The sequence below is a fragment of the Colossoma macropomum genome, unplaced genomic scaffold (genome assembly GCF_904425465.1).
Source record: "Colossoma macropomum unplaced genomic scaffold, Colossoma_macropomum, whole genome shotgun sequence".
NCBI lineage: Eukaryota > Metazoa > Chordata > Actinopteri > Characiformes > Serrasalmidae > Colossoma > Colossoma macropomum.
In genome coordinates, this window is record NW_023495303.1 from 1,246,751 (window position 1) to 1,273,721 (window position 26,971).

Genomic DNA, 26,971 nt, shown 5'->3' on the forward strand with positions numbered 1-26,971 from the left:
GAGAAACTTCAGTGTCAGATTTCTTTACAGTGGTGGGTGATGGTGATAGGAACCAGGGGCTTATTTACTATCTAGAACCACCAGTGAACTTCCATGTGCTGTCGGTACAAAACCTTGTATCTCCATTTTTGTTTTTTGGGATAATTTGAAAATGCCTGTTGTCTTTTATATTGTGTGCACATTTCCTGATGTTTGGGGACGGCCCCTTCCTGTTCCAACAGGACTGCCCACCAGTGCACAAAGCAAGGTCCATAAAGACATGGATGAGCGAGTTTGGTGTGGAAGAACTTGACTGGCCTGCACAGAGTCCTGACCTCAACCCGATAGAACCTTTGGGATGAATTAGAGGGGAGACTGTGAGCCGGGCCTTCTGGCCCAACATCAGTGTCTGACCTCACAAATGCGCTTCAGGAAGAATGGTCAAAAATTCCCATAAACACTCCTAACCCTTGTGGAAAGCCTTCCCAGAAGAGTTGAAGCTGTTATAGCTGCAAAGGGTGGGCCGACATCATATTAAACCCTGTGGATTAAGAATGGGACCTCACTGAATTTCATATGCGTGTGAAGGCAGACGAGCGAATAGTTTTGGAAATATAGCATGTGTGTGTATATATATATATATGCACAAAACCCCAAAAAAGTTGGGACACTGTGCAAAATGTAAATAAAAACAAAATGCAATTATGTCCAAATCATTTAAACCCTGTATTTCATTGAAAATGCTTCAAAGACAACAAGTTGTGTAATGATAAAAAAAAACACCTGGTGGTTGATTGGCAACAGGTCAGTAACATGATTGGGTATAAAGAGCATCTCAGAGAGGCTGAGTCTTTCAGAAGTAAAGATGAGGAGGGGTTCACCACTCTGTGAAAGACTGCACGAACAAATAGAGCAACAATTCAATAATGGCGTTTATAAACGTAAAATAGCAAAGAACCTTTGCTTTTCATCATCTACGGTACAGAATATCATCAAAAGACTTTTTTGGAATGTGTTGTTACATGAAATTCTATTCTGAAATATTTTTACACCGTGGCTTTTTTTATTATAACCGCGTTTTACATCCTAAACTGCAAATTAGATATCATGGTTCAGTAAAACTGTCACCCACAGTCAAAATTTGAAGTAGAAAACAAACAAACAAAAAAACAAAAAAAACAAACATGATCCTATCTGAGCTTGATCACCTTACATACTAGCATGTTTGTATTATTGAGTGGTTTGAGCTAAAGCACAATTCAGATGTTATTCAGTCAGTGTGGGACAACAAAGAGATCTTATCTAGCTTTGATCTGAGAGACAGCAGATCTGCACTCTCTCAGATGCAACTCATGGCTGAACGACAAACACAGTCAACAAATTATAAGAGCATGACCACATCGGTAACCCAACAGGAAATTCAGCTTTCTAAAGATGAGCAGCGTTAACTTCCTCTGACCAGAGTGCAGATGCTGTTCTACATTTATGTTTGGAGCAACAAGAACAAGCGTCTCACGCTGCTGGCTGAACTGCGCTGCTCAAGGTTCGTACATTTTACTACCAAATTAATCTCTTTTTCCACCAAGTTAGTGATCAGAGTGTAGATCAGTGATCTTTGCTGTAGTTTTCACTCTCTGGCCCTGATTATAAATCAGTCTGTTACAGTTACAGTAAAAAATACAGGACACATAAACTACACTTTGTAGTTTATCAGTTTATCGAAGTACAGAGTAGTGAAAGTTCTGACCTCTGTTCTGATTGGCTGTCTTGCATTGTGCCTCATTTAAAAAAAAAAACAATAGAAGTACTTATAACTTCAGTGTGTATCAGCTTCATACAACCAAACCTCTTTCCTAAACTATCTTTGCTGTGAACAGTCATCTAAAAAGACCAGGAATTTTTCATTGTTTTTTTTTTTTTTAAAACCCAGTTTTAGGCTATGTTCACACAGCAGGTAATGTGGCCCAAAAAGCTTTGTATCTGTTATCTCTGCTACAGATGAATGAATCAGCCATTTATTTTAAACTGTATCCTCACAATACAGAGCATTTTTACAACTTTTGAAAGCATGTAGTATTGAAACTCTGCTTTGCCTTTGTTTGCTCTCTTTTAGGCAGATCTTGTGTGATCATATTGTTTGATTTGACAAGTTTACGTTCACTAAACTTCCATGCAGAGATGGGCGATATGGCAAAAACAGAATATTGCGATATGTTTTCTTGATACAATTTCTCACAATGTGCAACGATATATATGTGTATATCTGACATCCGATAGGTTGGAAGAGACAAAATAGTGCCACATTAAAAATACTAATAAAAACTATAAATACAACGCATACTGTTCTGTACTCAACCCAAATTAAACAGAACTAATGAGGCTCTCTTTGTTCACACATGCAGTTGGGAAGTGTTGTTGAGTTCTGACGATACCCACGATATGCTCACCAAAGCATACTGTGACACATTTTCATGTAATTTATCACGATAACGATAAATATTGTCAGATTGCCCAGCCATACTGAGAATTTAATGATCTGTAAACTCATTTTTGGTGACATTTCATATCTTAAATAAATAGGCTTTATGTTGTGCTGCCATACTTTGTCATGAATACCAGGGGTAGAACAGTACAATCAGCCCGCGATTTGGTATTCTCACGATAATTTCAACAAAAATCATATTATGAAGAAGGATGAGTTCAATGAATGCTGTTTCAGCTTCCTAATGACACTTGCCAGGAGCTGGCAGGTGTTAAGTGGTGCTGACTGAGAACTTTGGTGTGCAAATATTGACATCCATTCTCCGCACTGTCACAGCTTTGCATTATGATATCACAATGCATTATATCCCTATGAAATAGTACATATAATAAAAACACTGGAGATCTTAGTTCACTGGAGACAATAAAGTAGCACAAAGCTTCTTCAATATTCAGTAATGACATACAATAATTCAGAATTCATAAGGTTGGGCTATCATCGTACTGGACGCTCTCTAGAAGTTACCCAAGATTATCTTCTTACTACAATAACCCTCAATGTTTAGAGCACATCACTGCTGTCGGATCAAAACCTTGTGTCTCCAAAATGGTAACTTTACAGGAGAAGGAAAAAACACTTTACTTTTATTGTGAGTCAATGGAACCAGACTTTTTGGATCATTTCTTTTAGTCCATTCATCATGAAATTTGCAGACAATGTAAAGGAAAACAGGCATTTTCAAATAATGTCAAAAACTGAAAAACTGAAAAATGGAGATATGAGGTTTTCTTTCAACAGCAGAGATATATTTATGGCCTCTTCCTGAACTTCAGCACCTTCTTTTTCTTTAAAGAACGCAGCCACAACAAACAGTTTTCTCTTCAATCGACATTTCCTCTGTTGTGTGCAGGAAATCAGCCACAAAACACACGCAGGTCACACGCAAAAGCACACTAAGCTTTATTCTGAAATGATCAGCGATGCAGTCTGTACATCTTCAGATCAAGCATTTGTTCCATTTCGCTCAGTTTGTTCATCATTTTATTTAGTGCAAAGCTAAAGGCCAGAGCGCACCAAGCGGACAGACACCAACAAACAGCACGAGGACTGTTTGTTTGGTGTGCCATCCCTGAGTGCTGGGAGAATCCAGAATGTTCTCTCTTCTTTCATTCTGGTTCATCAATTCTTTTTATAGACAAAGTAAAGTCGTCTGCAAACATTACACTGTCTGTTCTGTGTGCTCTGGCCTTTAAGAAAGAATGGTCACAAATACAGACGCACAGCGAGTTCTTTGGTTTGGATCAAAACATACAGTCCTCAAATGGCAAACATGTCCAGCCTTAGTTACTGTCAACTATAACAAAAATTCTGCTGAGACTGGAGAAAAACTGTGTGTACAGTCTAGTTTTGCATGAAGAAGATCCATTATATCTTGTTAAGATTGTAACCTTCTAGTAGAGAATGTGAATCCAATGCAAGTTTAATTTCTACACAAGTATGTAATCTCGCTGTTACATTTGATGATGTATAGCAAAAATGAACATAGTAACTGCAGGTTACTGAGGGTTAATTTGCCATATAAAATTTCTAGCCCACATTTTAGAAAAGAGGTATAAGCTCTTCAGAACACGGCTCTCGTGTGCTGGTAGGTGGAACTGAAAGATGAATACAGAGTAGCTTGAGATAAAGACGAACTACTGAACAGGTTAGTCTGAATGAGTCGCTTAGATACAAGATAAAGAGGCATTTACAGTCATGCCCACATTTACTGATGCCCCTGAAAAGAGCACGGAGATGCGATTACACTGTACTGCACTACTTCAGTTACACTGCAGACCTCACAGCTAAAAGACAGCCATGTTTTACTTTGTGAGATGTTGAGTTTGGGCTCTAAATGTCCATCGCAGCTTCATTAAACATTAAGGAAAGTGGTTTAGAGATGTTATCCTTATTATGAAAGGTTACCTCAGATACTTTCAAGCAGAGTCAGTCATTTTTCCTTCATTTGCATAGCAAAGCTTTGATTCTTCACTGTATAAGGTTACATAATATATAATGTAGTATAATATACATTTTCCTAAATTTCGAGAGACTTCGTCTCGGAGCGTTTTTGAATTTTCAGAGAAATATGAGCGACTGGGTTTTCATCGTTTTTGTTTTTTAAATACCTCAAAAATGTGCACACACAGATCACCATGCCTAAAAGCGTTCTAGCACTAGAACATATCGTCAACTAGACAGTAGAACAAAATAAGACAGTCTCCAAAATAGTAACTTTATAGGAGAAGGCAAAAACGTTCCTAACTTTTAATGTAATTTAATGTAAAAATGATTTTATTTGAAGCCATTTTGGAGCATTTCTACTGGTCCAATCATCATGAAATTTTCACATGATATAAAGGGAAGCTGCCAGGTTCAAATGACATAATAATAAAAAATAATAAAAATAAGAATATACAATACACATGTACAATATTTCTGACATGTAACTGAACACATCTGAAATAAAAAAAAAACTTCATTACATTATATTCAAATAAACCAATGATAAAAATCTAAAAAGTGGCCAAACATTGTCTTCATAGGAACACACAGGAACTCTTTTACACATAAAGAATGAGAGGCTTGAATTAGTGATTGCACTGGTTCGATACCACATATTGGCATCAGGCTAATATCTGCAGAAACTGCTGGATTATATATCAGAGCCTTAAGTGCTTGACTGTAGTCCCTCAATTGAAAATAGCTCATTTTTAAAAGTGTAAATACAAAATATCTGATTGGTATCCGTATCAGGCGATACTTGAGGTTTCAATATATAGAGTGCACAAAAATAATACGTCCATTATTGGATTTCTGCAGTTATCAGAATGTAAACTGCAGACTCCAATTTCTTAAACCAGACTAAGGCCGTTATCAGACTTCAAGGAATCTAATATAGAGACTTGGATTTTAGGTAGTAATCAAGTTTTTCAGCACATACACACCCACCAGCCACTTCATTCAGTACACCTCCTTGTTTCTACGCTCATTGTCCATTTTATCAGCTCCACTTACTATATAGGTGCACTTTGTAGTTCTACAGTTACAGACTGTAGTCCATCTGTTTCTCTGATACTTTGTTACCCTGTTCTTCAGTGGTCAGGACCCCCATGGACCCTCACAGAGCAGGCACTATTTGGGTGGTGGGTCATTCTTAGTAGTGTCACTGACGTTGTTGCGGTGGTAATGCTCATGGTCCACTCTGTTAGACACTACCGCTAGGTTAACCAGATAGGAGTGTCTAATGCTCTGTGGTGGTCCTGTGGGGGTCCTGACCATTGAAGAACAGGGTAACAAAGTATGCAGAGAAACAGATGGACTACAGTCTGTAACTGTAGAACTACAGTGCTCCTATATGGTCAGTGGAGCTGATAAAATGATGACCTGATCACTTGGTTTCCAGTCACAATTTTCGCACATCCTAACGGGTCAGAGTGGCAGGTCAGTCAGGAGTACCTGAAATACCAAAATATCTTCAAAGTTGCAACTGAGGAACTGATGATGCGTTCCAGTTTATATGTCCCTTTTGGAATAAACACAAATATATAAATAAATAGTTCAATAACAGTGCAAACAAAGTGTACACAAAAGAGCTCAGTATTGGTTCTTCTAAGCCCTAATGCAGAAATTAAAACCCTTCATTAAAGCTGCTAAGGCTGAGCACAGCGGGGTGGAGACACATTCATAAATCATTGTAAAGCAGATCAGCTGATCTGGGAGCAGCACTGCTTTTAGAACACAGTGGCTATTTGGATTTGGCTAGTTTGGATCGATAAGCGCTTGTAATAAATAAACTGTTTAAGAGTAAGAACGCAACATGTCTGATGTATTAATCATATTCAGGTGTTAAAATATAATTTGTGAGACAAACTAAACAAACATGTAGAAATGTTTGGTTTTGTTAGTTAATGTTCTTTACATATCAAATAAACGCAGCGTAGCCCCAGTGTAGTTTTTGTTCGACCTTATAGGGTTAAAATTTACTGAACTACTGAATTTGCTCTGATAAGGACTTTTCCATCTCGCCAAAATCATCAGTTTTCAGTGTTAAGTTTGAGCTTTATGTCTGTAGTCTTGACTAAATGTCATTCACTGAATAAGACTGCAGGTCTGGTCAACTGCCACCATCTGGTGAAAGGAAGAACTGCAACGTACTGGCTGGCAGAGCACTTATTAAACACCCATTGGGCCCTAAGGCTGGACTTTGGACACCCCTGCTTTACATAAACTCATTCTGCCCATCCAACAACAGTATTTTTAATGTCTTTTTGCTACCTTTCATTATATAATCTCCTTTTTATGCGTTTCATTTTGATTTCTGTTCAGTTTGGAACCAGTACTGCTATCAGCTGGTCTTTAAAAGAAGAATTCCATCGATGTTTTAAAATTCATACATAATTCAGTGTTTAACTTAGTCATTCAAAGTGGTTTGGAATTGTTCATTGTAGAGAAACTTTTTTGTAGGGAAGGTTTCTTTGCCAGGGTAGTGATGTATGTTTACAAATACAAATGTGCCCAATTTATTTACCATCCAGAATGAACAGAGAACAAGCATTTTTTTAATGTAATTTTGGGAAAATGGGGGAAAATTTGAGAAAAAAATAAAACCTTTCAGCATATTCGGAACCTTTTTATATAACAGCTTTTCGTGAGGGAGCTTTTCAGATGTCCGGTTTCCATCAGTGCTCTGAAGAGTTCCTCTAGAATGGCGCAGTTCACACAAAACCTCTTTGAATGACTGAATTATACAGAAATTTTGTAAAACCAGTGGAATTTCCAGCTAAGTTCTAGCTATTATACTCTAATTGGGCAGAACTATCAGTGGTAACTGAAAGAGTTAGCATTGTTTGAAATAGCCAGCATGTTTTCTCATTGGCTGATCAAGATGATCACTGGTGATGATTATAACAGTTTATGAGGCTGTGCTTTTGTTGTTGTCGACTGCTGTTGAATATCTTTAGACAGGGCAGAACTGATGGATTTTAGAAGGTTAGTACAGTAAGCAGACGGCCAAGAATTACATTAAGTCTTACAATTAAATCTAATCTTAAATCTACCTGCCAGATGTAAACATCTGCACGCATTTGGGAGGAGGCTGGTGTTAATTTGCCACCCTGACCATAACCTTCTCGATAACCTGCTCTCATGAAAATATATTTGCATTTCCTTCAGAACTGTACAGCTCCATTTGGTCACTCTCTCCAAATTAGCACTGCTTTTCCGATTACATAATCTAAGATCATCAGTCAGTAAGCCAGCAGAGATGCATTCTGGTTGCATATTTTGTGTATAAACTCACTACTGACTGGATGGCGTCAGTATAATATTATCCCTGAGCGCATCGAGTTCCACACACTCATTGTCTCCCTGTGGATCGATCAATTTCATTATCATTGTCTGTGAAACTAAACTACCTCTTCAAATGGTGCGGATGTGTAACCAACGATAGTAGTTGACCCTGCCTGCGATTCTCCTTCAACAAAAGGACAGTTTCCTCCGAGTCCGTCTGGCTCTTTATTCTAAATAAACAGTTTCCTGCTCAGCCGTTTCTTATACTAATAACAGGCTGGTGCTGATGTGCAGGAGAGACAGGGAGACTGAGCTTTTCTTTATGTGTGAAATTCTACCACCTCCTCACCGCCCCTCATTTAACACAAGGAGGTTCCTTCCTTTTGCAAAGCCTTTGGCCACAATATTGCAACTTTTCCTGGTATTAATGTCACTTTAATGTCATAATTCTGCGATTTTATTATCAAAATATTATGACCTTTTTTCTCACAATATCATGACTTTAATTGTAATATCATACCATACGACTTTTATTCTCAAAATATTATGACATTATTCTCGAAGTCTACTATTTTTATTAGCAGTGGCTCTGTTGCAGATCTTTCTGAGCTGATCTGTGGTTTACTCTAATTCTACGGTAATTTTACTTTTTCAGCGAGACCAATTTTGCTCCAATTTTACTTTTTCAAAATTTGGCAAAGCATTCTGTAGACTTCCTGTTCCTCTTTTAACAGATAGGATTGTACTTCAAACAGTACAGGTTCTCCTGCAAAGCTTATGCGCACAGCAGAGAGCATCCCAGCAGAAATGCAAAGAAAAGTAAAATATGGTCTGGTCTTCTTCTGACGTCGCTGTTTCTTGGGTAACTGTCCGTTGGTGGAACTGGACGATCTGTTAAACACACACAAAAAAAGAACAAGATGCAAAACAGTTTCACAAAACTAGTGAAAGAAACAGTGAATTGGCTCCTATTATAACTGTCAAGTCAGCATGTTTCCCACTTTTTTTCTTACAGGGAAGTTAAGTGAAAGTTATCTGTTTGTGGTGACTGACCACACGATGTAGAAACAGCAGACAGAAAAAAAGGTTAACTCTTGCACAAGAGTCATTCTACAGAAACGTCCATTTCTGTGTCCCTAGCGTTTACAGATATATTACACTTAAAAAAACACGTTAGGGTTACAATTTATTTACATTTTAGAATAAAACAATAAGTCATTTTCACAATTACACCTTCCCGATCCATCAATTTAGCAATATTGGTTTTTAAATCAATTGTCTAGAATTCCAAGCACCACAGAAGAGCTCGTCCTCACAGTCATGTGTGCAGGCTGAGGCCATATTTTGAGGTAAAAAACACGTTTTTCTGCTATTTTAACTGCAATAATTTATACATGACTATGAATGACTATATAATTTAAATGACAAAGAAAACAAAAGCCAAATAAATATTATAAAATATATAATGAAAGTTGTTGTCTCCAGGAGTCGTGTCACTGGTGTTACTGCATAACAAAAAAAATCTCGTATTTTGAAATAAAAGTCACACTGATGACATCACTCGACTTCCTTTTACCTGTGTTCTGAGGATCTATGAAGAAAAGCTCATGGTGAGTCCACTGTGTCTTTCAGTTATCAGAGATTTTCTCATTTAGCTCATGATTTCATATGAAGCTTTTAGCTGAAGTCACTGGTGTGACCGACTTTATTCTGAGGTAATTGTGAAAAAATAGAATACAAATGGATTAAATTACATATTTTAGTGGATATTCCATGATTGACAACATGTGGTTTGATGTTCTGTAGCAGCCGTTCTGTAAAATGCATTGTTCATTAAAAATGTCTCTTGTGTTCCTTTGTTATGTGTAACACCAGTGAGGATCAGTAACACCAGTGACTCCTATGGACAGATAGTAAAGTGGACGTTTCTGTAGAATGAGCCAGAACTTGCTTGTGGGTATCTCTAATGGTCTTTCCAGAGTGAGTTCTTTTGCGACGTGTGTAGCTGGAGTTGCAGAACGTGATCGTTACAGATCATCTGCAGAACGAAACGGGAAATCAGGCGGATGTTTGTTATTTTTTTCTACACGTTTTAATAGCGAGGCGACTCATTTCTTTCAACTCTTGAATTCAGTGAAATTGATGAATACGAGGTGCTTTAGAATAACGTTTTAAAAGACACAGCAAGTTAATTATCAAGCCACATTTGTTTACGTTGTCATGAACCACTGCACTTTGAACATGAACACAAAGGTGTTATGCAGAGATTATGTGGCGGGATGGTTGCCTCAACTGATGCCTATTATCTGAAAACCTCCGCTCAAATTTGTTGATTTTCTAAGTAAAAATAAGTCAACAAAGCACAAACTTAAATATGTAATACTAATTGTGCCATAACTTTTACACAGGCCATATGGCTGTATGGCTGTATGCACTGTGTAAAATATCTGTTAGACTAGTTTTGCAAGTTGTACATTCTGGTCAGATAATTCTTTAAGTTTAGTTTGGTTTTGTTGAATAAATCTTGCATATATTACACCATTTAGCGGACCTTGCGCAATTAATTATTTGGACTACTTCACTCATTTTGATGTGATGTATTGTGATTTACTATTACTTTATAAATACACAAAAACATAGCATGTCTTTAACTTGTTATATTTTGGTTTAACTGTATTTGTAGAACTGTTGCTCCAACTGAGTAGATATAGGTGGGCGATATGGCAAGAAACTAATATTGCGACACTTAAAGAAACTTTCACGATACACTATAGGTCACAGTAGTTTTTTTTCAGACATCTGATCAGTTAGAACAGAGAAAAAAAGAACTAGTAGTGCTGCATTTTCAAAAACTGCGAGTACAGTGATTTTTATTTAATATTTGCCATACCGTGCTGCACTAAATCCAGTTAAACAGGACTTAATTCACTTTTTTTCATAACAAAAAAGCAGCTGGTCAGTGTTTTACAAGTACTGACGATGGATGTTCAGAAAAGCACACTGTATAATGATGTCCTTCATCATAACAACAATATATACAGTCATATTGCCCATCCCTACCACTGAGTCACTGTAAACTAAACTTTAGATTCTCTGGAGAACCACAGTAAAAAAAAATGAAAGCACAAAAAGAGCAGAGAGAGGCTGCTGCTTGTTACACAGCAAAATCACTGACTGGTAGCTGCAGACATGGATAAAAAATTAAATCTACTGAGCCTAGTCGAGTTTTGTTAAACGTTACGCCCAGGTCTACGGCTATGAGCAAGAAGTTCATGTGACTGCTGAGTACTGAAGCAGGCTGATGGTGAGAAAGTATCCAATTTCATGTATTCATTGATATTCATTAACCTTTATTCACATACAGCACTATATTAGTGAGGGAGTAGGGATCCATTAACAGCCATAGTACTGTTGCTTCAACACTTTCACTATTAGGGAGCCACGGAAAATCAAACTAGTGGGATTGTACTAAAAAGACTGGAGTGTTTCTTTAGCACAACCATTTCACCACTGAACACAATCTACTACCTCTGTCAATCATTAACAGCAGCAACGACCTTTCAGACTACAAACCTATGTTTAAAGACAACTCATACGCACCTTTGACAGTCAGCTGCACTTTCGTTTGCGCGCTGGTGGAAGGAAGGAAGCAGGTGTATGTTCCTCCATCAGCCTTCGTCACACTGCTGAGTTTGATGGAGAAGTTTCCTTTTGTCCACTCAGCTGAAAAACCTTCAACTCTGTTTCTGAATGATGCTTCCTGCTCATCAAACGATGCTCTGCTGTTGATGATGTCGTACACAGTGATGGTGTCTTTGAATCTCCAGAACACAGTGATTTCACCCTGCAGGGCCTTATCACTGTTTAAACATGGTAAGGTGATGGTTTCACCTACATAAGCTTGAACGTCCTGCAGAGACACTGAAAGAGAGACACCAAAACATACAAACATGAAATCAAAAGTGTCCAGGCAGAGTCTGGCTTTTAGTTGTGCTGCTTATTTCTTATGAAACCTCAGTGAGGCTCTAGTCCATTAAATATTTGTTTATTGGGGTGTAAAACGTGCTCACCTTTCTGTATGAGCAGCAGGAACACTAAGGGCCAACAGCATCTGAGGGAAAAAGTCAGAAAACAAACAGAAGAGTCTGTGAACACATCTCAAACCCCAACACGTCATAAAAAACTGCCCCTGCCACAGAACATACTGCGGTTCCTGCTATGACACAGCACGCTCAGACCCATCAGATGCAAACAGCTTGCAGAAACAGGTTCTGCATAGGCTGAGGATAATAACCTCATTTTGTGGTAAACATGTCAGCATCTTCTGTATCCTGTTTGGTAGGGCTGGTAGTGATGAAAACACTGTTTATTATTATTTCCTTAGGCAGCATCTGTTAACAGGAGCCAAAGTTTAGCCACTCCTAGTCATGGGATCATATTGTGTTCCTATGCAAAACTAGTTAGGCAGTTTCTCCTGGTTTAAACCGCCCTCAGGCAACGAACACTGACGGGACCATTATTACGCAACTGGTTTCACAACCACGTTACAAAAGGTCAAACTACAGTGAAGGCCCAGCCAAGGCCGCTGAGCAGGGTTGCCACCTCAGCCCTTTAAAACTCCTGGACGCTCAATCAGTGGCTTGATTTCTTATTCAGTTCAGTGGATGGGCAGCATTTCTCACAATGCAGTCTGAGGCAGACAGACTGAATCTCAGTCATCACACTGAGGTCACCAGCAGTGCACCATTCCCAAACAACTGTCCCAGCACTGAGGGCGATCTGAACTAATCAGATTCATTCTTTGTATACAAAATGTTTGGCTGGGAAAAAGGAAGCAGTTCAAACTTCACAACATATGAAAATAACTGGGACAAGCAAGCAAAAACCTGGATAATCCAGGGAACTCGGACAGGTGGCAGACCTACTTAAAGCTGTTATTTAACTACATATAACGGGGTGGGGAACTGAGAAATGGAGTCCAGCACAGTTTGGTGAACATTCCAGCTAAACCTGGCTTCATCTGAGGAGTTTAATGATTTAAGCAGAAAAGTCACCAAACTGCAGGAATCCGGCCCTCCAGGACTGGAGTTCCCCCCGAAATATAATGCTAAGGTTGAGGAGTCCAGCTGGTCATGGTTGTGGTGGATATACAAAGGAAAAACACTTCAGTTGCCCAAAATGGATATTAAATATATTTGAAACAATCTCGAGTTACGTGAACCTGATTTTCAGGGGTCAGTAGATGGCCTTGTTCGGGCTGCTGTAAATAAACAGCTATTTTGGTAGCTAACTAGGTTTGCTAGCTAGCTAAGTTAGTATCTAATTTAGGGAAGTTTCTCAGACTAGCCAGCTAACCGCCACAACACATTTTAAAGGACGTGACCAACAGATTGGCTATTTGTGAAGGAAATAATATGTATAATATGGCGTTAAATGTAAATCCTGGTTTGTTTCATTATAGTTAGCTAAAATTGTGGTTCTGTTAGCTCCGTTAGCTCCGCTGAGGGGAATTCACAAAACAAGGCCTGATAAATACAGATAAACCTATCTCACACGAGAACCTTGTTCTTTTACCTCATACATGGTGCTTACCTCATTTTCTCCATGCCATATGTGTAAATTTAAACATCTTATAATGTATAAAACAAAAATCACGTGGTCGCCAAATACTTATTCTCTCAAACTGTTAAATGGCGCATGCGCAAAATACGTCACGGAAAGCCGGATACAGAAAAATGAGATAAATTCAAATAAAAATCTCAAAAGAATCATTTTTTTGTCTTTTTCTGTGATTAATAAATTGTGTCATTTATTATGTTTTCCTTCTTCTTCCAGAGCTGCTCCTGGCTGCCTATTGTGGGTGATGGACCACTCTCATCCTAGCAGTGACCCTGACGTGTTTAAACCCAGAGGAACCCTGCTGTTCTACACTTGGTCCAGCACCACAGAACTTGCCCTGATCATGATCATGAACAGTGTGTGGTCAGTTGCTGTCCTGTTATATTTAAGTTTTACACTCATTTAACACACCTGTATCCCAAACTGTGCAGTGGGAGATGCGCTACAGTCTGTAACTGTAACGTTGGTGGACCTAAAAGGTAGATGGAGCTCATAGTGGACAGGGAGGAAATACAAAGTAAAAGTCTCTAATAAAGTGGGCGGTCAGTGTATGACGCGTATAGAATAGCAGGATGGAGAACGCCTTTGCTCAAGAACCATCACCTAAAGGACGTATTGAGTATTAATGTCTCCTGGGCTGAACTAATGCGGACAGACAGACGGTCATGTAGCACAAAGACTGTGGAAATGTGAGTGTTCTCGTTAGTCTCAACTAGTCTCAGTACTTTTGGCCCAAACACAACCTGAAGAACGTCATCTCCACTGGACAGCAGTGTGGCAGGAGGGAGGCAAAAGTTCCCTGCTTTTAATACACCAGCTAAACCTGGCAAATAAGAGCTGAATTGAATCAGGTGTGTTTGAGCAGGAAAATCACCAAACTGTGCAGAAATCTGTCCCTCCAGGACCAGAGATCCCAGTCAAATAGTACTATTATTAAGTAAGAACTTGGAAGTTTCTTATTTTAACTCATTATTTATTTTAAAGTGAGTTTCTTGGTAATAGCAGGAGGTCAAACACATTAAATATCTCCAATGATTTAATGAAAATCTCCATTCCAGTCAACGGCTGACCTGAGCTTAACAGTGAACTTGACCTTCCAGACTCAGCATAACCACAAATGTGGAACCAAAATTGCCCAACAGGCCTTTTTAAACTTCCGTAAAGAATCAGTGTGCTCATACTGTCTTTCTATTGTTTAAAAGGGAAGTTTTCCAAATTTCCATACAGTTAAAATGGTTAGGATGTAAACAGGGTCATTCAGAATAGTCTGGTGTGAAGTGCTCTGTTATAGAGAAACAGAGTCCGAATAATTCACAGTGGTGGTGATAGGAACCAGACGTCTGAAGATTAGGCTGCTTTTACACATGCAACCTTATTTGCTTGAAACTTACGTGAAACTATCCTACAACTTACTTGAAACTCAGCCGCAACATTGCGTCTCAACTTCATGAAGCAGCCCATCAAAATGTTGATAAGGCATCATGTGATCATGTCAAACAACATCGTTTCAAATGATTGATTCCACTGGGTCAGTGGTAGGGCTGGGAATCTCTAGGCACCTCACGATTCGATTCGATTATGGTTCAGAGGCTGCAATGCAATTATAAAATGATTATCGATGCATCTTGTTTTTTCTATGCAGGATTTCTTTTTTCTCACTGTGTGAGGACTTTTAAAGCATAGTATCTGTAATGATCCATAATGAAATTACTTCCAATATCTTTTTTTCATTTTTGCCAGATCAGTATTAATGTTGTTTTGTTCCAGCCAGTCTGTAAAGCATCTTACAGCTCATTTAGTTTGGCGAATGGTGTTGGGTTCATTTCTGGCTGATTCCAGGTTGTTTAGCTGTTCTTCTGTCACAGCTGCTGAATGAAAAGCTGCTCAGTGGTGATGACAGTTTGAGAATTTAGTGTGAGGAGCTGGAGAACAAACTGCCGGCTGTGCAGCGAGTGGGCGGAGCTCGTTACTCTGACGTAGCAACAAGCTGCTCGTTAAGGAACTATAATTTGGTGAAGGAACTGCGAACATTAAAACATATTAAACGCCGCGTTCACGGCCCAGTTTATTAATTTATTACTGTATTTATTTAACTGTTGTATAAAAGTAATAAGTCACTTCAGGTTGTGTGTGAATTAGCATAGCTGAAAAGGACTTAAACAGTGGTGAGCAAAAGTTTGGGCGCCCCTGGTCAAATAACATTTAGTTGATTTTCTACAGAGAACACACTGCTATATATTTTAATACACAGCCACTGCTTATGCCTTTTTTGGGGAGCGGTGCATTTTATGACACATTTTACATTTTGTGTTTTTATTTTTCTTTTCCAAAATGTCAATTCAAGCAAATAAACAGTAATTGTGCGTTAACATATGCAGAAGTGTGTTCTCTGTAGAAGACTGAGGGTGCCCAAACTTTTGTAGTGCATATACATTGAACTTAACCCTCTGTGAGCAACAGCTGTCATGGAAAGTGGGAAAGTTGGAAAGTTCTGGAAAATGATTTCCTAGAAAGGAACCCTGCAGTTTTATTAGACATGTCAAGAAACGCAGCAGTGAACAACTCTGACGAGCGCAAGACAAGAGAGCAGCACAATATCCCACAATTCTTCAACTTAATAAAGTTTTGTAAGTTTGATGGAAACGTTTCCTTTTTCCTTTCCCCATCTAGAAGACTTTCAGCTCTGTGTCTGAATGAGGCTTCCATGGCACACTTAGGTCCTCCGGGTGCAAAGGGCTTGTAGAAACATGATCTGCATCGACTGATGACTGATGATAATCTCATTTTGTGCATATAGCGGAAAACATACCAACATCTTCTGGCAGGGTGGATGTTGTCTGGGGGAAAAGTCATAATAAACCTGTTTATTGCAACCCCATTTCCAAAAAAGTTGGGACGCTGTGCAAAATGTAAGTGAAAATAAAATGCAATGATGTGCAAATCATGTAAACCTTATATTTATTTAAAAATAGTACAAAGACAACATATCAAATGTTGAAACTGAGAAATGTTATTATTATTTTTAAAATTTTTGCCCATTTTGAATTTGATAGCAGCAACACGTTCCAAAAAAGTTGGGGCTGGTAAAGTTGTGTAATGCTAAAAAAAACACCTGGTGGTTAATTGGCAACAGGTCAGTAACATCACTGGGTCGAAAAAGAGCATCTATCATCTACGGTACATAATAACATTAAAAGATTCAGAGAATCTGGAGAAATCTCTGTATGCAGGGGACAAGGCCAAATACTAATATTGGCAGGCTGTGACCTTTGGGTCCTCAGGCGGCACTGCATTAAAAACAGAGATGATTCTGTGGAAGAAATTACTGCATGGGCTCAGAAACACTTCTATAAAACCACTGTATGTGAAAACAGTTTGTTGCAACCACAAGTGCAGGTTAAAACTCTAAAACGCAAAGAAGAAACCATATATAAACAGGAACCAGAAACACTGACACCTTCTCTGGGCCTGAGCTCATTTAAAACAGACTGAGGTGAAGTAGAAAAGTGTCCTGTGGTCTGACGAATCAACATTTGAAATCCTTTTTGGAAATCATGAGCGCTGTGTCCTCTGGGCTAAAGACCACTCAGCTTGTTATCAGTGCACAGTTCAAAAGCCAGTATTCATGATGGTATAGGGGAGCATTAGTGCACATGGTATGGGTGACTGGCATATCTGTGAAGACACCATTAATGCTGAACGATATATACATGTTTTGGCAACATATGCTGCCATCCAGACGACGTCTTTTTCAGGGAAAGCCTTGATTATTTCAGCAAGACAATGTCAAACCACATTCTGCATGTATTACAACAGTGTTGCTCCATATTAAAAGAGTCCAGGTGCTAAATTGACCTTCCTGCAGTCCAGACCGGTCACCACTGTAAACATGTAGTGCATTATGAAATGAAAAATATGACAAATGAGCGCCTGAACTGTTGAGCAGCTGAAATCCTGTATCAACAAGAACAGGAAAACATTTCACTTAAAAACTACAGCAGTGTCTCCTCAGTTCCCAAACACATAGAGTGTTACAGAAAAAGCACCATAAAATGTGGTCTGTGCAAAAGTTATGGCACATTTTATATTTTATGTTTTATTGTTTCCAATATGTTAAACTCAGCAAATGAATAGAAATTTTGCACAGAAATGTGCAGAAAAATGCCATATTAAAGGGGGCGGGTGAGTGAGTGAATGAGTGGTTGGGTGGGTTGGTGAAATGTCGCGTTAATCCACATAAAACACTGGATGCCTGTCTTGTAGCTCCAACTTGCTGCTCCCAAAAATATCCAGCCAAGAGAAGTTCTGTGGTCAGAAAGTGACCACTGATGAAGAGCTAGAGATTAGAGCCACAGCTTGAAGATGACATCAGAACAGTTTTGAACGAACATCATGTTAAAGTCATGTATGGATTATTCTACTGAATTAGTTCAGAGGTGAAAACACATTTTGGACTTTTAACTGACTTTTAAAATCCTTCTGCTTTGAGTGACCCTCTACATTCATTGTGTTTATTTTATTGAAACAAATGACTGAACATTCCTTTTGTCACTACCAAAACAAAAGCTTTACCAAATGTTTCAGTACTGACTGTTACAGAAGAGACAATATTAGCTCATTTTGAATGGAACTCAAATACGCTAACTAGTGCATGACCAGCAGACGCAGATTTGAACAGTTTTTTATTGACACACAAAAAGTTTACTTAATTACAGAAAATGTGTGTTTCGGAAGGGACAGTTCTTAAAGCTTTTGTGGGCATGGTTACAAGTGTTTCATTTTTTTTTAATGCATTTTTAGATGTTTGTCAGTGTTATATTCAAGAAAAAAAGTAAATAGTGTGGAGTTGCAGTTGGAGTCTCACTGGTGAGACATACAGAAAAAAAACGCCAACAGAAGTGTAGAAAAAAGCAGAAGGTTGTCTGGTCTCATTTGAACCTTCTTGCTCTTCGTCTCAGATGGAACTTCAGGAGGTCTCAGTGTCTCTGTGGAACACAAACACAAATAAGTCTTCATTCCGTGAGAGAGGACAAGGGGGGGTTACCCTTCCTAAAATGTTCGTCAGCTCATTTTAATTATGGAATATTTACATTGGCCAAAACTTACTATGTATACAGAGTGATCTCCATGACACTAGGGGGCGGCAGAGTACTGATACCAATCAACAGACTGGCTGTACTTAGTCATATAGTAAAGGTGCATTGGTCAGTGATTGGAAATAGCTAAATGACACTATACACTTGATGACTACTACAGTTTGAACAGAAAAGTGTCAAGGAGGCACCAGTGACCAGCCTTACAAGCCTTTCTGCTGCAGTCTCAACCCCAGCCAATCAGCAATTTTGAAGAGATTACCCATATTTCAACTTCTATGCTGCAGTCATCAAAACAAGATCCAATTTATGGCATTAAAAATGATGTGAACTGTATTGAGAGGAGGCAGTGCGGTGGCACAGTTGCCTCACAGTAAGTAGGGTCTGGGTTCGATTCCCCAGCCGGGTAACCAGGGTCCTTTCTGTGTGGAGTTGTGTCTGCATGGGTTTCCTTCCACAGTCCAGAGACATGCAGTCAGGCTAGTTGGACACGCTAAATTGCCCCTCATGTGAGTGTGTGTTAATGTATGTGTCTATATGTCTGCCCTGTGATGGACTGGTGGCCTGTCCAGGGTGTTTCCTGCCTTCCGCCCGAAGACAGCTGGGATAGAACACACAGGAGAGACGCATATATATACAAAATACAGCTCACCCAACGAGTGAGATCATCATGAGCCTCTTATCTCTTCTCTATGGTAGATGCTGAACCCTATGGAAATCCGAAGAGGCCATGAGTTGTTGCTATAACTTTCTGGATTGATATCTTGAGATAACAAGATAATTAACTACTTATGACAAAATAACAATCCAAAAATTATTTATATCTACCTCATGGCCTCTTTGGATTTCAGTAGAACCCACCTACATTGTATATGTAGGGCGCACTTAGTTAGACAATGCACTGTCAATTTTGTTATCTTGAGATGACAAGATAATTAGCTCATTATCTCAAAATAACAATCCAAAAATTTTTTATAACTACCTCATGCCCTCTCTGGACTTCAATAGAACCCACCTAGGTTGTATATGTGGGGCGCACTTAGTTAGACAATACATTGTCAATTTTGTTATCTTGAGATAACAAGATAATTAACTCGTTATCTCAAAATAACAATCCAAAAAATTATAACTACTTAATGGTCTCTCTGGACTTCAGTAGAATCCACCTAGGTTGTATATGTAGGGCGCACTTAGTTAGAGAGTACACTGTCATCCACTGGGGGGGCGCTAGCTTGCCTCCAGTTACTCTGGGGAAGCATAAAAACCTCATGAGGCAGAGAGTCAGCGTGACATGAAGTGTTTTTGGCGCCAAAGTTGAAAGTGAAAGCTGACCACCGTTCTCTGCTGGGTCGTTGTTTAGTGGGGAATTTCTCAGCATCCCACTTTTAAACTTCTGAACGGAACCGACGGGCTTGTGCTCTCCGTCCTGGAGGGACTGCGCTTGGGCTGGTCTGGAGTGGTGGAGGTGAGCTGGTTTTACCCCAGTAACACAGTCACTTTAGCTTTGTACATACTGATAAACATGTCACCTGCACGTGCTTGTGTTTGTGGTTTCGATTGAGTATAAAGTTAAAGAACCTTAGACTAGAACAATAATCAGTCCTTAAACCCTTAACAGCCAGCACAGAAGGAGTGTGATGCACGCAGGACGCCACAGCTAATTCATCTGAACGTTTGAATGGGGCCTTGTGGGGAATAGAAAGAGAAACTGCTGAGGGGGTTCAAAGCTACATGAAGATGGCTACAGCTCTTCTGAGTTAGGGAAGCTTTCAGGGCTTTTAGGTTTGTTGCATAAGCTGGTTTAATGTGCAGTTCAGTTTTATTTGGTCTCCATGTAAGTGTGGCTGGTGTTTGTACGCTGCTTTGGTTAGCTATGATATTTTTGACTGTATTGTAATGCTAATGCTGAAAAAAGCAACAGTCGTGTAGCGTGTTGATAGATGTTAAAGGGGAAGTCCACCGATTTAAAAAGAAAATCTACATAATTAAGTGGTTAAGATGTAAACAGAGTCATTCAGAGTGGTTTGGTGTGAAACGCTTCGTTCTAGAGAAACTTAGAGTCAGAGCTGTTCACAGTGGTGGTGATAGGAACCAGACGTCCACCTCTAAAAGCTCCCTCACATAGTTATTAGTTATTACATGAGGTGGTTAGATATGTGCTGTCTGATGCCTGAGACAGTGAGTGCATTTACTTAATAATCCGAGAACTGCAGAAAATACGTTTACATGTACTTGAGTAATCAGATAATGGGAAAACGCCACGTTTACGAGTCAGACAGTAATCGGATACTTTGCAACCAGCCAATGAACTCACAGAAGAAGACATGATGTAAACATAAAACTTCATGCTGCAGCTTTTTTTTTAAACATCGTGCCATTTTACCTGAATATATGTATGAATATGAACATACAGAGAAGAATATTTAAATCCTGTATTTCATGTTTGGTTTCAGTGTCACTCCAAAAGCGTTTTGCTGCATTTCGCAGCGACGCTGCTCACTTATTTCTGGTACCACCATCTGTTTTCGCACATATGCAGACTGAGAAATCCGAAAGAAATCAGAGTAAGAGTTTACGGCACTGAGAGATCTGATTACGGAGCTAAAATCCAGCCTCTTTATCGGAGTTCTTAATCGGATTTTTTATAGAACGGACTATGTTGCTCCTAGCAACCACCTAGCAACACCTCAGCAACTGCCTGGAATTCCACAGCAACTACGTATTAACACTGTAGCAACCATATAAAATACCATAGTAACCACCTGGCAACACATTAGCAGCTGTTCTCAAATCGCTTAAGCTGTGCAGTCACTGCATTTTGTTCAGGAAATGCTCTGTTCTATTTACTGCTAAAATATTAATTTGACATGTTAGATTGTTTTGCACATTGGATATTGAGTATGTAACAGCAAATTCCTAATGTACCCTGTCATTAGCACTACTGATTGGTAGGTTAAGGTCGGACGCACCAGTAACAGTCAGATATACTGTCGTTTGAGTGTTGATAGCAGGAATGAAGCACTTGTACGTTCCTCCGTCCGTCTTCTTCACACTGCTGAGTTTGATGGAGAAGTTTCCTCGAGTCCACTCGTCTGGAAAGCTGTCAACTCGGCCTCTGAACGACGCGTCCTGGTCATCCAACAACGCTCTGCTCTCAATGATGTCGTACACGGTGCTGCTGTCTCTGAATCTCCAGAATGCAGTCAGTTTGCCCAGCAGTGCCTTATCACTGTTTGAACATGGTAAGATGACGGCGTCTCCTACGGCAGCTTTAATCTCCTGCAGGGACACTGAGAGACACACCGAAACACACATAAAACCAAAAGTGTCCAGGCACAGTCTGGCTTTTAGTTCTCCATGTGCTGCTTATTTCTTACTGAAACCTCAGTGAAGCTCTAGCCTTTTAAATATTTGTTTATCAGGGTGTAAAATGTGCTCACCTTTCTGAATCAGCAGCAGGAACACTAAGGACAAACAGCATCTGAGGGAAAAGTCAGAAAATAAACAGAATTTTTTTTGTTGTGCCACAGAAGCCAGCAGAAATACACTGACCCTGCCACTAACATACTGCTGTACCTGCTACGCCATGATAATCTCGTTTTGTGCATATCGTGGAAAATGTACACTAACATCTTCTGGATGTGGTTTAAGGTTGGGGGGTTGGGGGTGACGGTAAACCTGTTTACTACATGAAGGCCTTAACGCCGGGCTAAGATAGCAAACAAGTATTAGCCAGTCTTCATATACAATGTTAAACACTACAGGGGTCATTTATGGATAGTAAACACATCTTAAACACTCTCTAGTGACGTGAACCTGATTTTCAGGTGTCAGTAGATGGTCTTGTTCGGGCTGCTGCAGATAAACAGCAACGTTTATCACAAAGTTAGCTAATGCTACGGAACTGATGAGCTACATTTGAGATGGCGCGACCAGCTAAGAAAACAGAGAATAATGTGGCCTGAAAGGTAAATCCTGGTTTGCTATGTTTCGTTGTAGCTAGCTGGCTAAAGGTTTTTGTGAGTTCTAGTTAGCTCCGTTAGCTTCACCGAGGGGAAACCCTCAAGTAGCACAGCGGTAGGTCTTTAACCACAAAGTGGGTCATGATTCTTTTTTCTTTTACCTCATACATGATTCTTACCTCATATTGTCTGCCGAATGTGGGTTTAAACAGCCCGAGAGGAGTAAAAGCACCAAAGCTGGCTGCTTAAACCGAACCGGTAGTTTGGTTACACACGCATACGGAACTACTTCACGTAAAGTACGTAAAAATAATCAGATAAATTCAGAGACAAGGCTTTTTTTTATAGTAATAATAATAATAATAATGATAAGAAGAAGAAGAAGAAGAAGAATGAAATAAAAAATAATTATATATCACTTATTAGATTTTCTTTTTTTTTTCCAGAACTGCTGCAGGCGGCCTATTTTGGGTGATGGAAAACTCTCGGTGACACCACTCTACGATAAACTTGTATCAGCACCACAGAACATGCCCTGATTACCCAAATGGCAGGTGTTATATTTAATATTTTTAATACATTTGCGTCATACACTGGGCAGCCATTTTTAGGGACTTTTATTTTGCATTTCCACTCTCTTAGCTTTCTAATAGCTATATAGTTTAATTAATGGGATTATTGTTGTATTTATTTATAATTTAGAATTGTGCTACTCATTTAGAGTTTTTAGTGTTTTCAAAATTCGATTTTGGCTAAATGGCTCTGAATCTGCTATGTGTGACATGAAACAATGACTTATTTGAATTGAGCCTTAATGTCACTCTGTAATAAACATGCATATTCTGTGATCTGTTGTTGTGTATTTATTGTACTGTAAAGTTTGGATTACGCTGCACCGCCTTCCTTAGTCCATTTATGTCCATGTCTGAAATGGACTGGTCCATATGTTCTCACACATCTGAAGAAATCTTTCAAATTGATCAAACCGTATGGCTAAAAAGTGAGATTTATCTTTTATCATATTAAAGTCAGTGTTTTGATCACAATGCTGTGCAATGCTTTGGGCACCTCTGGTTAGATTATGTTTTGTTGGTTTTCTAAGAGAAATTAAGTCACAGTGAATGTAAAATGTGGCACGTGCCCACTGTATGTTAACTTTAGTAAATAAATAGTAATTTTAGAGTAGATTTAGCAGAAAATGACATGTTTAATTGTGTTCTTTATAAAAGATGTTACTTTTTTTGGCAAATACAAGTTCAACAAAACATGTAGTTTGATTGAGGTGCCCAAACTTTTGCCTGAGACTGTACAATTAGCTAAATATTACATCTTTTGAACCCTTTAATGTTCTGCTCAACCATTTGGTAGAGCACATTTTGAGTCACTATATAAGCCACAAAGTGCCATCTCAACCGTTTGGTAGACGTGAATGTTTTAAAAATTGTGGGGTCAAGAAATGAAAAAAAAACCCCACCAATTGTTTTTATTATTGCACCAAACAAATAAAAATTACAAAAAATAAAATTCCATTGCTTTTTTTTTTGGTGAGGACATTAAAGGGTTAAAACCAGTTAGAGCAGTAACTGGTCCAGATACAAAAATGATACTGATTAACCCTTAAATGGTCGCCAGGTGGTCCAAAACTTTACTACACACTTTTACAACCAGAGAATAACTCAGCATCTTTGCATTATTACTTAATAATAAGCCTTAATATAATAAACCTGGGATTGTAAGAGGGTTATAACAGCACTCAAAAGGGAGGTGAGAGGGACCTCTGGCGGTGAGGAGGGGACTCTCCAAGACACCAGTAACATTTTTAGTACAGTTTGTATTTTATTATTAGCATCAAAAGTATCAAGAGGTACAAATAACATTCAATGACCAAAAATATACATACATTTATTGCCTAAATACAGAAAATAATTCACCACATTGTATTAAATCCTTTTATTGCGTTGTCTTCAGTGCTTTCTTATTTTTATATTCAGAATGATATTGTTTAAAAACCCTCCAAGAACTGTGCCAAATGAGGTTTAGAGAGACCAATCTAATAATAATGTCTCTAATAACTGTGTAGTTACACATGAATAACATATGCAACAACACTCAGTTCCGAAAGGCAAGGTGATGCTATACCTCACATCATTGTGGTCATAAATGATTTTTGGAAAGATGTGGGGTGTCTGTAATTCCTGCCGTGTACCTTACTGTCCATTTTTGGAAGGAGAAACAATTTGTGTAGAGCAGATCCGTCACACGTCTTTAGCTTGATGGATGGAGAGGATCTCAAGTATCTCCGCTTTAGCGCATTGCTGAAGTATTTCCTGGTCTTCGGACGTCAGTTCTTTGGGTTTCACGGTGCTCGGCTCAGTGGGCAGTGACGAATGAAGGAGCTCGACTGACCCACATGTAGATTCCAGGAGCTCGACCTTTTTCCCTCACATTGCTGAGAAGGTCAAAGATGTGAGCGCCACCGACAGGCTTCACGATGGTGTTCACAACACCTTGATTTACAGGGTTCATCTGCTGTGATTTCACCTCAACCATAATAACATTCATATAGAAATTCAGTGTTTTGTTAGTTCCGTCCTGCATCACTTGTAGTTGCCTAAAGGATGAAAAATGCAGAAAAGCCGTTTTATTGCTAATGTAACAGACAGTAACTGTATATTTACTGGATATATGATTATTAATCTTCCCATCTTTCCTGTGTTCTTGATTCTACATGTTTAGTCCTTAATCTGTTTCTGTCACTGTTTATTTGACTGTGAGGGGGCGTGTCTGCCTGTAAGCCACATCTGATACATCACTGGCTAAAGGTTTCTGCATTAAACATCACCGTGTTTATGAGCGACTGGCACGTTTGTGATTCTATGACTGTATGTTGAGCAGATTTTGGTGCAGATTTATTGTTATCGATGTTCTGTGTCACAAAAACTCTTCTGGAGTTAAAAGTGTCGTGATTTACTAAACAGACGCAGCAGCTCTTTAGAATAAGATCAAAGAGGAGGAGCTGCTGTTTTCTGCCTCTGACTCAATACATCTGCAAGACAGACAGACAGACAGACAAACAGATAAACAGACTGATCTATAGTAAAGAGATAGATAGATAGATAGATAGATAGAGGGATAGATAGATAGACAGACAGACAGACAGATAAACATGTATAGTTAAACAGAAAGACAAACAAATAGAGAAATAAATAGATAGATGTATAGACAGAGAGATAGACATATAGGCAGATAGACAGATGAAGAAACAAAGAGACAGAAAGATAGATTGATGGATACATAGATAGACAGATAAATACATATATAGATAGATAAATAGACAGACAGACAGACCCAAATTGCATATGACTCTGTTTTTGACAGACAGTTTTGATGTAAACAGAAGGTAAAAACCTTTTCTCCTCATGTCAATCATGATTATGAAGGTTTAATTAAGATTTCAGGAAGCAAATTTATTTATTACACGTTTATTTTAAAAGGGCAGTTCAAAGTGCTTTACAAAGTGATGAATAAAAACAAAACAAAAACTGTACAATAAAATAAGGGGGAAACAACAAACTAAAATGAACTGAAAAGAAGCGTAAAGTCTAAACGGAAAGTATGAAAGATGCAGAAGATAAAAAGAAGAGTCTGAGTTTAAAGATTTAAAGACGAATTAGGGGCAAATCTGAGATCTTCTGGCAGCCGATTCCAGCTTCAAGCAGCAGGCGAGCTGGTTTAGAGCCACAGAAGGACTTTTATATTTCATTGGTTTGGCCAAAACTGTTTCTGCTACATGTTGAATACAGTCTATGTAAAGAAACAGAGTTTTAGGATTAACAGGTGAAGGCTGACATCCTGCATTGATTGGGGAATTTAAAATTAAAACAAAATTTCACGCTGGATTAAAGCTTTAATTTGGATCTGTTGGTACACCCAGGTTTCTGACTTAGTCTTTAGATACTGGAGCTCTGAAGTCTGCACTGACCTTCAGTCTTTCCTCCTCATTGCCAAGTAATACAACTTCTGTGTTGATTTATCTGGAGGAAATGTTGACAGATCCTTTAACTCATTTTAAGATCTGTTTCTACAGCACTTTTTACAACAAGTGTCACAAAGCAGGTTCAGAGAAAGTCCAGGTCCGAGCCCCTGATGAGCAAGCCGAGGGCGACGGTGGCAAGGAAAAACTCCCTAAGAGCAAGAGGGAGAAACCTTGAGAGGAACCAAGACTCAAAAGGGGAACCCATCCTCCTCTGGTCAACTGGATTTGCTCTGAGCACTGACACAAAGTATCTATGGGACCACAGTCTTTTGAGAGAGAGTGAAGTAAACCTGGGTGTCGTCAGGAGAACAGTGATAGGTGATTTTGTTTTCTGGCAGGATTCAGCCTAACGGGAGCACGAAGAGAGACTATGAAGAGGTTAATGGAAATGAATAAGTTTAAAGGGGCCCAAGGCAGCTGATTTTCCTAAACCAGCAGAACATCCTGGAACAAATGGACGCTCTCCTAG

The 26,971-nt window shown here is 38.9% G+C and overlaps 1 protein-coding gene and 2 long non-coding RNA genes across 4 annotated transcripts; 1 reads left to right on the forward strand and 2 right to left on the reverse strand.

Annotated features, from left to right (window-relative positions):
* Positions 1 to 1,137: 1,137 nt before the first annotated feature.
* Positions 1,138 to 23,296, forward strand: LOC118801687. The gene is made up of 3 exons (XR_005006565.1): positions 1,138 to 1,522; positions 13,628 to 13,774; positions 22,913 to 23,296. It is a non-coding gene; the product is annotated as an uncharacterized LOC118801687 (long non-coding RNA).
* Positions 3,398 to 13,516, reverse strand: LOC118801685 (CD276 antigen homolog). Of its 2 annotated transcripts, none has more exons than XM_036562048.1 (4): positions 13,385 to 13,516; positions 11,863 to 11,903; positions 11,393 to 11,713; positions 3,398 to 8,683 (listed from the first exon to the last, which is right to left on the reverse strand). In XM_036562048.1, exons 1-4 carry the CDS (start codon positions 13,396 to 13,398, stop codon positions 8,568 to 8,570), a joined length of 492 nt encoding a protein of 163 aa, XP_036417941.1. In that variant the 5' UTR covers positions 13,399 to 13,516; the 3' UTR covers positions 3,398 to 8,567. The 2 variants fall into 2 exon arrangements, with proteins under 2 accessions (XP_036417941.1, XP_036417942.1); XM_036562049.1 differs by lacking the exon at positions 13,385 to 13,516 and adding an exon at positions 12,087 to 12,978.
* On the reverse strand, positions 17,986 to 22,792 carry LOC118801686. Its single transcript, XR_005006564.1, has 4 exons — positions 22,628 to 22,792; positions 21,945 to 21,985; positions 21,474 to 21,783; positions 17,986 to 18,396 (listed from the first exon to the last, which is right to left on the reverse strand). It is a non-coding gene; the product is annotated as an uncharacterized LOC118801686 (long non-coding RNA).
* Positions 23,297 to 26,971: the final 3,675 nt, after the last annotated feature.

Excerpts from the sequence above, each read along its gene's own strand:
- LOC118801685 (XM_036562048.1), bottom strand. Across the intron at positions 11,714-11,862 it reads CCTGCTGCTCATACAGAAAG|TGTCTCTGCAGGACGTTCAA; the intron begins GTGAGCACGTTT and ends TCTCTCTTTCAG. Across the intron at positions 8,684-11,392 it reads AGTGCAGCTGACTGTCAAAG|ATCGTCCAGTTCCACCAACG; the intron begins GTGCGTATGAGT and ends TGTGTTTAACAG.